The 14,990-nt window shown below is 39.6% G+C and overlaps 1 protein-coding gene across 3 annotated transcripts in view; it reads right to left on the minus strand.

Annotated features, from left to right (window-relative positions):
- Window positions 1–2,312: 2,312 nt before the first annotated feature.
- SMARCAD1 (SWI/SNF-related, matrix-associated actin-dependent regulator of chromatin, subfamily a, containing DEAD/H box 1) overlaps window positions 2,313–14,990 on the minus strand; it is a 46,393-nt gene continuing 33,715 nt past the window's right edge. For 2 of the 3 annotated variants that reach the window (XM_051617692.1, XM_051617691.1), the window contains exons 13-25: window positions 14,480–14,539; window positions 14,189–14,264; window positions 13,595–13,730; window positions 12,501–12,638; window positions 12,122–12,217; window positions 10,120–10,237; window positions 9,754–9,875; window positions 8,409–8,597; window positions 7,389–7,507; window positions 6,266–6,448; window positions 3,155–3,264; window positions 2,962–3,040; window positions 2,313–2,869 (exon numbers count right to left, since the gene is read on the minus strand). In XM_051617692.1, the coding sequence (XP_051473652.1) occupies window positions 2,770–2,869; window positions 2,962–3,040; window positions 3,155–3,264; window positions 6,266–6,448; window positions 7,389–7,507; window positions 8,409–8,597; window positions 9,754–9,875; window positions 10,120–10,237; window positions 12,122–12,217; window positions 12,501–12,638; window positions 13,595–13,730; window positions 14,189–14,264; window positions 14,480–14,539 (1,526 nt within the window). In that variant the 3' untranslated portion in view covers window positions 2,313–2,769. The remainder of the gene's footprint in view (window positions 2,870–2,961; window positions 3,041–3,154; window positions 3,265–6,265; window positions 6,449–7,388; window positions 7,508–8,408; window positions 8,598–9,753; window positions 9,876–10,119; window positions 10,238–12,121; window positions 12,218–12,500; window positions 12,639–13,594; window positions 13,731–14,188; window positions 14,265–14,479; window positions 14,540–14,990) is intronic. The other variant, XM_051617693.1, reaches the window with a different exon arrangement.

Genomic DNA, 14,990 nt, shown 5'->3' on the forward strand with positions numbered 1-14,990 from the left:
TGTTCTGTGGGCTCTCAGAGGGAGAAAAGACGAATAAACCTTCCTAGAGATGCCATCTCAACAATACTTTGCTTATTGTAGATATTCAATATGGAGGAAAGCAGGATACTTAACAGAGAGGTTAAATGTGTGGGAGGACTAAGGCCACTAAGCAATAAAGAAAGAAAAAAAAAAACCACTTAGTCAACAAATTTAAAGCACTTTCTTTAGCCTTTAAGTTTATGCTATGCCACTGCAAAAAGCAAGCAATCAAAAAGCACCACCACCAAAAAACAAAGAACAAAGCAGCTGAGCTGGTGCTCACAGCAACACCAGTTCTCCATAAGCACACCAGCTGCAAAAACATTCAGCAGCTCAGTATCTCTTCCAGTAAGCAGGAGACAAATTGGGAGGTGGTGGTGGCAGGGTGGGAAACTGGGTTTAGAATAAATGAACCAACAGTTTGTTTTTCCACCAGGGAGGGAACAGGCAGGTGGAAATGCTGGCAATGTGAACAGTTGTACGTGCTGTTTACATAAACTCAAGGGGAAACAAGTGCTTGCAAGAGGACTCCACTGTGTGGTGTAAATGGATAAACCACAACAAACTTTGACAAACCTCTAGGCTGAAAATGGCCACTGTTGGGAAGGTATTTCCTTTCACACTTCCTTTTCCCCTCCCACTATAAGTACTATTTCACAGAATCATGCGTGACACAAACCAACCACTAGCACTTCAGAGACAAACCAGGTAATAGCAGAATTGAATGCAAGGTCCCTCCTTTTGCTCATTACAATATTGTATCTCCACCTGCTTTGTAATTTCTTGTATGCTTTTTTCTAGCTCTTCAGATTTTTCCTCCTTCAGATCCCACTAACCTCTCTTCTTCAGCAAAATACTTCAGATACTTGTATTTTTCCCCCCTTATACGTCTTTCCCAATTGGAGACAGAATTGCAAACGGTTAAGGCCAAAGGGACCTCCAATCATCTGGTCCGAAGCCCCTGCTCAGTCAGAGCCAGCTAGAGCCAACTGCCTAGGACGTTTTTGAGTATCTCCAACAAAGTGATTCTACAATCTCTTAAGAGCCCAAATTAAAGAGGATAGAAACAGTTCCAATAAACAAAATATGACAGAAACACATATGAGCTTCACACCCCTTAAAGGCAGATACTGACTCAGGAGTCTAGGGATGTGATTGCTTAAGGAGTAACCAGTGCTCAGCCAGAACACATTAACTGTTTACACATCCATACCACCTTGAAACACCACACAGCCCATGATATAGAGCAGGCATTTTGTTTCCTTTCACATTTGAAACAAACAGGTGAGAACATGCAAATTTTATGTGGTAAAAATTGGACTAGGATCATGCTCAACAGAAACAACCAAATTAACTGCTGCACGAGACACTTGTCTGGTACATCCCACTATTTAGTTCCATAAAACAGGTGGAATTAACATCCACTTTGTACTTGCAGAAATCATGCACAGTTGAAAAAAGACCCAGTCATAACCAAACAAAGAAACCCCAAACAACACGGATGCCCAACTCACAGATCATCTGACTGATTCATCACCTGCAGTGTCTGAAGACAGGCTGAAGTACCAAGCAAGCGTGGATTCCAGCTTCTCTTCCATAGTCTCCATATAAAACCATTTGAGGTGCTTCAAAAGATGCAACACCTGTCTTCTGAATGTGGCACCCACATACAGAAAAGCGGTGGCTAACAATCAACACCATAATGCAAATCAGAGTGAGTTCTAGGACACAATCCCCTGAGAGATTCAGCCCAGTACATATTTGCTGAGCTCTGCACAAATCATACATACAGCAGCTGAGGCTTTAACAGAGGGCAGGGGTTGTAAGGACTTCCCGGTACTTTGTCCTCCCTGGCTTCTATAAAAGCACCAGCTTGAATCTTAACTACTCCAAGTTGAAAAGACCAGATTACCATCTTTTCCCCTCTCCAAAGCAATGGTCATCCTCCTCTCCCACTTTTTCAAGTAACATCCTTGCCAGCAGATTACAGACTTGAGGTGGAGGCACACATCACTGACACCACTGAAAGTCATTTCACTGAGATTAATTCAAAACTCACTGAAACTTCAAGAAGAGAGCAAGACATAAACTTTATGTTTAGGGCACTGGTTTTTATAATCAATAGCCTAACATAACTGTGATTAGAGTATAATGAAACATTAGCAATTAACTGCTCGATAAAGCCAAGACAGTTCCAACTGAACATTTCAGCTAGTTTGAAAGCTGCCTGCTTGATTTATAACATGCAAGTTATAACACACATCCCCCCAAATAACAACAAAATGAAAATATTTTGTTAATCTATGGAATTTTATTTGAACAAGTTGATACAAAACCAGTACGGTACATCAAATGAACCAAACCAAGCAGAAACAGACTTGAACATTGTCAAATAAGGCACAGATAAAAAAATCTACACGCATAATCCAGTGAAACAGACAGTTTATATATATATATATCTGGAGGTAGAAATAATTACAAAAATACTGACAAATCTTAACCAGTAGGAGATTTGTTAAAACAATTACTACTTAGGTCCCTGTTTTGAAAAGTGATCTGTAAAATAATGTTTATTCAGCATCCAGTGTTGGCATATTTGGGTCATTTATGTTTTTAAGCACCAAAAGAATGCTGTTGATATTATAAATTTGAAATACCATGAGGAATACAATAAAGAAACTACAAAAAGTTATAAATGTTCATAAAACTCATGGTCATCAGTAATGCGAGAGTCCTTGGGATACAACATCACTGTTCCTCCTTGAATTCCACAACATATTTATAATTTAGAGACCTAAGGAAGCTTTTAATAGTGTGGCTATATCTGCTGGAATGGTTCCTTCTTCTCCTGAGGAATAAAAACAAGCATTAATACAGCTCAGTTTTTTTCACAGAAACAGATACAAGTCTGTATCTCCAAAATTGTACTAAATCCTCTACCTGTAGGAGTCTGTAACTGATTTTTGGCGGTCAGACTCAGAGGGCATTTCCCAACAACAATCGGCACAAATGCATCTTTCTAGTTTATTTAACATGAAAAAAAACAAAGGCTTGTGTGCATCTTTTTTCCAAATAATATATTGCAGCAACCTTAATTCACTTAAGCAGGTATCATTATGTGCAAGAGACTTACCTGAATCTGCTGCAGTCATATCTTGTTCTAACTTCAATTTCTGCTGGCTGATTTTGAGCATGGATTCTTCAATAGTCCCCTTACTGATTAGCTTTATGACTTTTACTTCTCTGAAAACCACAAAATGGGATAAATCCGTTTTTATACTTTCTTTGGATTAGTGTGAAAGGGAAGGATGCTATACCTTTGTTCAGCTGGTAGTGGTTTTAAACAAGGAGGAGGAAATTAACCAAAGGGCAATACAAAAAGCTTCTAGATTTTCTGTCAGGATCAACTGTGTGCTGTACTGCCAGAAAATTTGTTTTCTCCTGCTCTCCCAGCCACCCCAAAGTCTGGACAGTCACAAAAATCTCTGCAATAGCAGCAACTCAACTTCCCCCTCAACCCACACTACAGTTGAAATACCAGGTACCAAGCATACTCTATTGCTCACATTAGCTTATTCTGATGGAGGACTCTAGGACAGTCCATGGTTTCACTCTTTACGACAGGGTGGGACTTAGAGCTTAGAAGTCTCCCAAATAGAACTAACAGCTTTGCCAAACATTGCCAAGAGTTCAGATCTGCCTTGAAATGGTTCCTAGCACTAGAAATTCAAGAATTATACAGAATTTGAGAGTTGCAGAGAACAGGAAAAAGGAGGAGAGTGCATATAAGGCCTGTTCTGGCAGCAACATAGAGTCATACAACTATTCATGTTGGAAAAGACCCTTGGGATCACCAAGTCCAACCATCATCCCTACTCTACAAAGTTCTCGCCTAAACCATATCCACCAACACCACATCAAAACAACCCTTAAACACATCCAGGGATGGTGACTCAACCACCTCCCTGGGCAGCCTATTCCAGTGTCTAACCACTCTTCCTGTGAAAAAAATGTTCCTAATGTCCAGTCTAAACCTACCCTGTGGCAGCTTGAAGCCATTCCCTCTTGTTCTGTCGCTAATTACCTGTGAAAAGAGACTAGCACCAACCTCTCTACAGTGACCTTTCAGGCAATTGTAGAGACTGATGAGGTCTCCCCTCAGCCTCCTCTTCCTCAAACTAAACATTCCCAGCTCCTTCAACTGTTCTTCAAAAGATTTATTCTCTAGGCCCTTCACCAGCTTTGTTGCCCTCCTCTGTACTCGCTCCAGCACCTCTATCTCTCTTGAATTGAGGAGCCCAAAACTGGACACAATACTCCAGGTGTGGCCTCACCAGTACTGAGTACAGGGGGTCAACCACTGCTCTACTTCTGCTGGTCACACTATTTCTAATACAAGCCAGGATGCCACTGGCCACCTGGGCACACTGCTGACTCATATTCAGCCGCTTGTCAATTAGAACCCCCAGGTCCTTTTCTGCCAGGCAGCTTTCCAGCCACGCTTCCCCAAGACTGTAGCATTGCATCGGGCTGTTGTGGCCCAAGTGCAGGACCTGGCACTTGGCTTTGTTGAAGACCATGCAATTAACATCTAATCTACCCAAGTCTCTCTGTAGAGCCTCCCTATCATCACACAGATCAACACTCCTGCCTAGCTTGGTGTCATCTGCAAACTTACTGATAATACAGTCTATGTCCCTATCAAGATCATCAATAAAGATGTTAAACAGAAATGGTCCCAATGCTGAGCTCTGAGGAACACCACTTGTGACTGGCCGCCATCTGGATTTGACTCCACTGACCACAACTCTTTGGGCCTGACTGTCCAGCCAGTGCTTGATCCAACAGATTGTATGCTCATCCAGGCCATGAGCAGCCAGTTTTGGTTTTTTTTTTATGAGAGTTCTATGGGGAACTGTGTCAAATGCTTTTTGGAGGTCCAGATAGACAATATCCACAGCCTTTCCCTCGTCCAACAGTTGGGTCATCAGGCTATAAAAGGAGATCAGGTTCGTCAGGCAGGACCTGCCTTTCATAAACCCATGCTGACTGGGCCTGATCCCCTGGTTATCCTCTATATGTCTTGTAATAACGCTCAAGATGATCTGCTTCATGACTTTCCCTGGTACTGAGGTCATACTGACAGGTCTATAGTTTCCCAGATCCTCCTTTCTGCCTTTCTTATAGATGGGTGTTACATTTGCTACCCTCCAGTCCATTGGGAGCTCCCCAGTTAGCCAGGACTTCAGGTAAATAATGGAAAGTGGCCTGGCGATCACATCTGCCAACTCTTCCAGCACCCTTGGATGTAACCCATCCGGTCCCATAGACTTGTGTGCATCTAAGTGGTGTAGTAGGTTTCTGACCACTTCCTCTTTAATTATGATGAGCTCATTCTGCATCTCCTCCCTGTCTCCTAGCTCACGTGGCTGTATATCTGTGGGGCAGCTAGTTCCACTGCTAAAGACTGAGGCAAAGTAGGTGTTGAGCACCTCAGCCTTTTCCTCATCCTTTGTTACTAAAATTCCCTCGGCATCCAATAAAGGATGGAGATTTTCCCTAATCCTCCTTTTGCTGTTAATGAACTTAGAGAAACACTTTTTATTATCCCTAACAGCTGTAGCTAGTTTGAGCTCTAGCTGTACTTTGGCTCTCCTAATTTTCACCCTGAATAGGTTCACTTCATCGTTATACACTTCATGAGTGACCCGTCCCCTCTTCCAAAGGTCATCGACTCTCCTTTTATCCCTAATGTCCAGCCAAAGGTCCCTATTTAGCCAGGCTGGTCTCCTACCCTGCTTACTGGTTTTTCGGCACATGGGGACAGCCTGCTCCTGTGCCTTTAAAACTTCTTTCTTGAAGTTTGTCCAGCCTTCCTGGACTCCTTTATCCTTCAAGGCAGCCTTCCAGGGGACTTTGTCAATCAGTCTTCTGAGCAGGTCAAAGTTTGCCCTGCAGAAGTCTAAGGTGGCAGTTTTACTAACCCCTCTCCTTGTTTCTCCGAGGATCAAAACCTCAGCCACCTCATGATCACTGTGCCCTAGATGGTCTCCAACTTTTACTTCCCCCACAAGATCAAGAACATGTTCTAAGACAGTTACAATTACCTAGCTCCCACACAACTCAGAGACGGTTTATGCAAGTCTCTGCTTAAAACTGAATTTTTAATAACAAAATATCCTTCTAGGCTCCTTTGAGAGCTTGCCTCCAAGAAAAGCCAAGCATTATAATTAGGAAGTCTTACCTTGTCTGACCTACTCTATGGCATCGGTCTTCTGCTTGCTTATCATTGTAGGGGTTGCAATCAATGTCATGAAGTATAACAACATTTGCTGAGGTCAGATTAATTCCCAAGCCACCAGCTTTGGTTGACAGGAGGAATACAAATATACCCATATCTGTATTGAACTGATCTATTAGATGAATCCTGCAGAACACAACAAAATACACATCAGGCCTTGGAGAAAACACCACACTGTCTCTAGAGCTGAATACAGGAGTTAGGCTGATGATCTTATGAAAGGGAGGACAGTGGCATTGCAAAGCAGGTCAAAAGTACAGACATTACGGAGAAGGAAAAAGGGTACCAACAGACATCAGCAGTGACAAGAGAAAACATATTCCAAGTGAGGGATTGATGCCAAAGAATGAAAAGAGGCTTGGAAAAGGATTGTGGATTAACACAGAATACAAAAAGTAAGTTGGAGGACAAGAGAAGGCTGAAGTACATGAAACAAACAGGGGAGAGAGAGGATTTAGCTTCATGACTGTCTTCTGCACTAATTGCAGAAGGGAAGTAACACATGCAAGGGAAGTAACACATTTCAGCTGTAGCTAGGAAATAATACCACAGCAAGAAAAAGTTTTTTTGAAATTAAGAGCATCTAAAAAAAAAAAAGTAATTAAAAAAACTCAGGAAACAGGAAACAGCAATAAAGCAGCACAGCTCAAATACAAGAAAAGCATTCCAACATTTCTAGCTGTGAAGGAGAAAGTAAATGTTTTTGTCCTAGAGAAACAAAGGGGCTTATCTGCCTATTTTAAAAGAGATATACTATACTTTCAACAAATATCTACATTTTGCTATGGCATGCTGACACAAAAGCAAATCAAAAACACCTTGAACTTTTGAAGACACAAGGTTTCTATTTCAAGACATAAGACTGTAACCCAACCATCTAAAACTCACCTCTCAGCCTCATCCTTACTAAGGTGATCTGAAATCCAACATTAAACCCCTTCAATGCCCTTGTAGCCACAGAATTCTATACATTGGAAAACAAAGGTAAGGGTTTTAGGTCACCTTCCCCCCTCCATGCACACATCCATTTTTTCTCTCTCGTCTTTGGCAAAAAAAAGTCACATACCGATCAGAAATCTGTGTTTTTCCATCCAACCGAATATATCTATGCTGCCAGTGTTTTAGGAAAACTTCCAAGATATCCAGCATCATAGTAAACTGGCTAAACAATACAACTCTGTCACCCTGGAAATGACAAAGCAAAAAAAGTTTTAAAACACCTGAATCACAGATCATGAACTACAAAAATACCTTATTGGTACAAATATGTGATTTTTCTTTGACTGACTCCCTATTTTCCAAACTAAAAGACTAAGCTGAAATACATCGTCAGGATTGACTTTCAGTGGAGATACTGTATCCAGTATTTCTGCTGTATGAATCCATCTTTCATCAGTGCACTATTTTTTTTGTTACTTTGAACTTAGGGGACTCAAGCCATCTAGAAATCACATGTCAAATACATAAAAGACAGATCTACTGCATCTATAAACATCAACAAAACATTCTCATTTAAAACTTAAATTTAAGCTATATTTAATATAAGTAAGAGCAGTAGCACTCGTTTGTCTGAAATGATTGAACAGATAAAAAGTACACCTGTACAAATTCAGGATACTCTGAAGTATTACAGTACATGCTTATTTATAAAATAAGCCAATTTGAATCTATAACTCAAAGCAGTGACCTCTTCTTACCTTTACACTGGCTTAACACATACATGAGTATTCTAAAGTACTAGTCTTATTCAATTACGAAAAGGAGGTCGAAGTTAATGAACTGTGAAAATTATGCTAGTCCTCCATACATTGAGAAAGAGTGTTAACTTGGGATGTATATTCTAAAACTTGGAAAAACAGGAACACTTAATTGAGCTGTCTCTTGTGACATGGGTAGGCCAGACTGCACATTAAAAGCTTTAACTATTACTTTGCAATACTGTATATGAACTAAATCACATTGTAATACTTCACAGAAAAGCAATGGGGTTGCATATACAACTAGGAGATGTTTCTTTAACCAGTTACTTAGAGCCACTCTTTAGACAGACAGGAAAAGAGATGTTTCAGCCATCTGTAGTACCAACCTTCTCTTTAAGGTCTGAGAGAATACGTTCCAGTGCTCTAAACTTCCCAGAATCCAAGATCTGTTCCATGTCTAACTTGAAGTCACTGACTTGAGAATATTGCTTACAAAGTAAATGCAGCTCAAAATCTGTCATTACTGTCATATCTTCAAAGATAAGGTCGGGGTTGGCATCACAATGTGTGGGTTCCTGTTAGCAAAAATGAAGGAAAATAATGCAATACTCTATCTCACCAGACAGACAAGAAAAATAAAAAATCCACCAGACAATAACATAAAAAAATTCTGAAAGAACCAAGTAGCACAACTAGACATGGACAAATGTCAGGCCATGGCTCATGCAAGCAAAAAAAGATGAACTCTGCAACCCCAGGTTTATAGTAGAGGATCATTACTTGGCAATTTAGCTTTCACAAGAACTTGTACTACCAAAAACTAAGTAGTTTAGGCTCAACCTCCATAGCAATTACCTAGTTCCCATCAAGCCCTATGACCTTTTACCCCTGTATCAGACCTCTTCCCCTGAAGACACATTCCCTAAAAGGGAGGTCCAATCCTTGGATAGATGGTAGAAGACATGGGAAGCCCAGCCCAAGATGTAGGGTGGGGTAGAGGGATGTCATGCCTGGAAGAAAGAGGAAAAGAAAAGCCACATCTGGAGGGTACAATGGTATGAGCAGGAGTAAAAAGGGACAAAAATCCTTCATAAACCAATGGGTCACTTCTTCCCTTCCCCCCCAGCCTTGGCTGACTTGATTTTAAAAACAAAGCTGCAGATATTCAAAGCCAGTTACAACTTTCTTCGAGCACCTGCTGCACCTTCAATTATCTTTTTATATTTTAGAAAGAAGCAAGAAATTTTCCTAAACTCCACAGGCATTAACCCCAGTCAAATAATAATAATAAAAAATAATAATTAAAAAAAATCCTCAATAGCTCACTACTTATGCTTTCCCTATTTTAGTCCTGTACAGCCTAGATTTCTTGCTGCTAAGAAAATATTAGTAAACTCAAGTGCTCACCCAAGATTTTTTTTTAAGTACTTTGGTTTTAAATTTAGGGATGGAGTGAAGAGATGTTAAGGGGCAGCTAATGAAAAGGAGACGACTGCAGTCCCACAACCGTTCTCTCCATTCTAATAGCCCATACAAAAGATCAGTGTTAAACACATTCAGAGATTGATTAGAGTACTGGACAGATGCACAGAAATAAAAAGCAGCAACAATGAATTACATTTTGCAAAGACACACTTTTGACCAGAGGATTGACAATGAAAAAACCTGTTTACGTTGCATTAAAATTCTGTGTTGAATTAAAAATTCTGCTTCTGAATCACTTCACCTTACCTGGAGCATAAGCATGGACATTGTCCTGAGCTTCTCCGTTGTGTAATATTGACGATGCAAGAGAGGGTGATTAGCCATTTTTCTGAGTTGCATCATTACATTTCCCATGTCAGAGTGTTTCTCTGTAAGCAAAGAAATAAGGTATATTCAGAAGTAGTACATAGATGCCTATCTGATGCGTCTTTGTCTCGCAGGAGAACTTTATAAGGACGGAATTTGACATTTTTCCTATTATCTAAATTGAGGAAAAAATCATACAAGGAGTATCTGCTTATGAGTGTTAGATATATCTACAAGGCAAGTCACATTTAGGCAATGTCTGTGCATGAAAAAAATCCAGGAAAAGTAAACAAGACCCTCACATACCATTACTTTTAATAGTTTTCTTAAGCTTGTTTAAGAGATCACAGTATAGTTGCTCCTGTTTCTCAGACATGGCACATAATTCAATTAGATCTTTCTTTGCAGGTAGTTGTTTAAGGACCTGACAAAATAAAAATATACAAGGTAAAAACTGTACTGTAGTGAATAGTCAGTAATTTCATACTACAAGCCTGCTTTTAAGCTACTTTATTAATTCTTCCCATCTCAAGTCCTTTCATTGGCTGCAAATTTACTGAGCTGGCAGTTTGACTTACAAATTCAAAACTTGTTTTGGATTATACATCACTCTCTGATCAAATAGCATTGTCTGCACACTCAAAAGATCATCCAGTCCAACCGCCCTGCCAGAGCAGGATTACCTAGAGCACATCACACAGGATCGTGTCCAGACGAATCTTGAATGTCTCCAGCAAAGGAGACTCCACAACCTCTCTGGGCAGCCTGTTCCAGGGCTCTGTCACTCTCACATTAAAGAAGGTTTTTCTGATGTTTACATGGAACCTCCTATGCTCCTGTTTGCACCCACTGCCCCTTGTCCTATCACTGGACGTTACTGAAAAAAGCTTGGTTCCATCTTCCTGACACTCGCCTTTTACATATTTGTAAACACTGATGAGGTCACCCCTCGGTCTCCTCCAAGCTGAAGAGGCCCAGCTCCCTCAGCCTTTCCTCATAAGGGAGATGTTCCACTCCCTTCGTCACCTTTGTGGCTCTGCTCTGGACTCTTTCAAGCAGTTCCCTGTCCTTCTTGAACTCAGGGCCCCAGAACTGCACACAATATTCCAGATGCGGCCTCAGCAAGGCAGAATAGAGGAGAAGGAGAACACCTCTTAACCTACTAATCACACCCTTTGTAATGCACCCCAGAATGCCATTGGCCTTCTTGGCCACAAGGGCACATTGCTGGCTCTCGGTCATCCTCCTGTCTACCAGGACCCCCAGGTGCCTTTCTCCTACACTGCTCTCTAGCAGGTCAGCCCCCAACCTGTACTGGTACATGGGGCTGTTCCTCCCCAGCTGCAAGACTCTACACTTGTTGAATTTCACTAGATTTCTCCCTCCCCAACTCTCCAGCCTGCCCAGGTCTCGCTGAATGGCAGCACAGCCTTCTGGTGTGTCAGCCACTCCTCCTAGTTTAGTGTAATCAGCAGACTTGCTGAGGTCACACTCTGTTCCCTCATCCAGGTCGTTGATGAAAATATTGAACAGTACAGGTCCTAGTACCGACCCCTGAGGGACTCCATTAGTCACAGACCTCCAAGTAGATTCTGTCCCATTAACTACAACTCTCTGACTTCTTCCTTTCAACCAGTTCATGATCCACCTCGCTATCTGATCATGAAGACCACACTTCCTCAGTTTATCTATGAGGATGCTGTGGGAGACAGTGTCAAATGCTTTACTGAAATCAAGATAAACCACATCTACTGCCCTACCATCATCTATCCACCTAGTTACTTCCTCATAAGAGAGTATAAGGTTGGTCAAACATGACTTCCCCTTGGTAAAACCATGCTGATTGCTCTTAATTACACCCAAATGATAGCAAATTAACTTAAAACACGTATTTCTAGTCATACACATGGACAAGTACATACATATACATTCATGGCCTTAATCCTTTCAGTTAAAACTCTAAAGACTCTAAAGACACAAACATTTGTGTTTAATGTGGAGGATTTCTCAATTCTCACAGCTTAGCAGTGCACTGAATCATCTTAGGATCTATCTTGGGATAGGGATCTATCCTAACTAAAAATCAAACTGTAAACAGTCACCACATAAGGAGCATGAAAACCTACAGCTGCAGCAGGTCACATTTTTACTTGCAAACTCCTGAAAAATAGCTCAAGTTTCTTGCTGTTCCTAGATAAACAGTTAAAACTAGCATTGACAAAATCTGACATTAAATTCTACAGTTTGTCTCAAAAATCATCAGGCTTCTTCATAACATGAAACCACTATTTTAAAGATAAAATATTACCTCTTCTTTTACTCTTCTCAAGATGAATGGTTTTATTATCTGCTTTGCATGTGCAATCCTCTCCTTTTCATATATGCTTTGCTCTTCAGCACTCTTCTAAGGAAAATATTGCAAAAATTAATTACAGTGTGAAGTTCTCAGCTGTAAAAGCACTATCTTCACTACTCTAACTTGATGAAAAACCCAGTCAGAACAGAGAGATCTAATAGGATGGTTAGTATTCCGAGATATGCCGTTATGACACATTTTTACTTTAAATGGTTGATTTCATGGTTACCTTTTCTAGATTTTTTGTAAACACATTACCTGTTTCCATAAGATACTGATATAAAACTGAAGTTCTGCAGTTATTTTCAAGAAGAGAATATGTAATACTTACTGTTTTTGAAGAGAACATCCTTCGGATTTCACTTGTGCTGCTACTGAACATATGTGGCATGACAAAATTCAAGAGGGACATCAATTCCAACAGGTTATTTTGGACTGGAGTCCCCGTAAGGAGTAAGCGATTCTTGGCCTATTTGTCCAAAGTGAAAAACAGCAGTAAGAAACAGTAGCTGAACAGGTTAAAAATTAAGATTGGCAGGAACAACACAGCCACAGGGAACTGAGAAAATGCTTGGTTTAAATAATAACGATTTAAAATTAAAATATATTTAGATCTCATGGAATAATTTCCTGTTTAAGTCCACAAAGTGGTTTATAAACCTGTGGGGAACTGGGCATGTATCATTTTAAGACTATTCAAGAAGTTTATTCTAGACGTAAAAAAAGCCTTCTTGGCTCTATTAGGGTTTTTCTCGTTTTTTTTTTAATTCATGTGCTAATTGTTGCACCTACATCATACCTTTTCTAATGTCTTACAATACTTAGGCACAAGTTCTGAATTTCAAGTACAAGCCATAGTTGAACTACTTAAAGATCACCCACTTTCAAGTGCTTTTGATGAAAACACAGTATCGAAAAATAAGTTACAAGAAGTGATCATAAGTATATTAGTACTGTACACAATGGGTAGAGAAAAAGCTGTACTCCAATTTTCTCTTTTTCAAAACGTTGCTGACTGAAGATACAAGCCACAAGAAAAAAATATATTTAAGATAGATTTCCTTGCACAGTCCTAGAAGAGTAGGTCCTTAAATACAACAGTGTCTCAGAACGAGTCATGAGAATAGCATTTTAAAAATCTTTACTTCTGTAGGATAAAACTGGATTATTGCTTAATACTGAAACTGAACTACCACCAATGTAATTTATTACATTCCTTTGGGAGCTCATTTCCCTGGAAGAGTTCATAATGCAGAATTCACTCTTAAGACAACCCCAATCCTTATATTAACTTGCATGCTGTAGTTTTTGGAACATTGTGTGTATTAGTTTAACAGTTAACGTTCCATTTTTCCTCAGCCCATAACAACAAAACAGAAAAAACTGGAGTTGCCCCCACAATCCAACAATAACTTAACTTCTTACATTAATTGTCATAAGGTGCTGGTATCGTACAGAGCTCATGTTCTTGAGCATATGACCTTCATCAAAAACTGCATAGTTAAGCTTCAACCTGCGAAACAGACCTCGATCATCTGAGCTGCTAATTGCACAGTTGTATCTGTCAAAGAAAGGTATCATAAAAGACATGTTAAATGCACATTTATCATGAAAATACTCTGATCACAATCATATTAAATTTCCCAAAATTGTTATGAGCTATGGACAGACTACATGAGGGGAACTATGACAAACTGCCTAAAAGTAACCAAGCGTAACAGTTTGCTACTGGCAAGTCATTTCAGGTCACTTGATGAACCACTGCCTGTTACTAAGAACTTAGTTGCTAAAGCTAGATGTATCCATTCATATTTATTGTTTAAGAGATAGATAAATAGCATCTAAAGCATCAATTACATGGTATCTACTATAGCATTAGTAAAATTACAGTTAACCAATACCTGCAAACAAAATTAAGTTCCCTTGCCACCTCACAAAAAAACAAAGTTTGTTTTGTTGTACCACTAGGGGTCAGCAGGAACATACTGAATCTTACTTGTAATTTAATTCTCTACTTACGTAGTTACAATCACATTGAAATCGACAACTTTATTATTAATGTCCACCCTGAGATGTTTCCGATCTTCTTGGGATCCTATGGAAGGGCAAAGCATACAGGGAGCACAATTACTTAAATATATGTAAGTTTTATAGCTAGAAAAATTAAGACAGTACACAGTGATACAGTCAGCAATAAACATGTATTTAAACAACTGTCTTAAAACAATACTTTCATGAGAAATTCATGTTTTCTTAAACTAGCCATGCAAACAACTGTACTACTGCTTTTTTCTAAACTACATTTCTTACCATAGTAAAGAAGGACATTCAATTCAGGACACCATAAATGAACTTCTCTTATCCAGTTATCTGTAAGAAAACATTAAAATAAAGGAATTCATAATTCATTATGTCTTACAAAACTTCTGACACCTCTGGATTAAACCAAACATCTCATTTTAAAGCAAATCCCCTTACATTCTCCTGAAGGTTAAGAAACTTTCTGTCTAAATGCTGGAAAACTGGTAATTTTCAAGGAAATTAAACAATCTGTAATTGTGAGAAACGACAACTGCACTTCCAGTAACTCTTGCTTAACCCTTCTTGCACTTTAAACTCCTACACAAACAGAACCTGCACATTCTGTAAGTACTATGTTATTATAAAACGCTTAACTTTTATTCCGATTTCTTCCCTAGACAGTTAAACCCTTAGAAAACAAATAACTTCATTTGTTGGTACTTGCATCCAGAATTGTTTCATCATGAGAGACAGTGCCTCTGGGATTTGGCAAGGAAGCCTGACAATTCGACCCAGCTCC

This window comes from Apus apus, chromosome 4 (genome assembly GCF_020740795.1).
Source record: "Apus apus isolate bApuApu2 chromosome 4, bApuApu2.pri.cur, whole genome shotgun sequence".
Taxonomy (NCBI): domain Eukaryota; kingdom Metazoa; phylum Chordata; class Aves; order Apodiformes; family Apodidae; genus Apus; species Apus apus.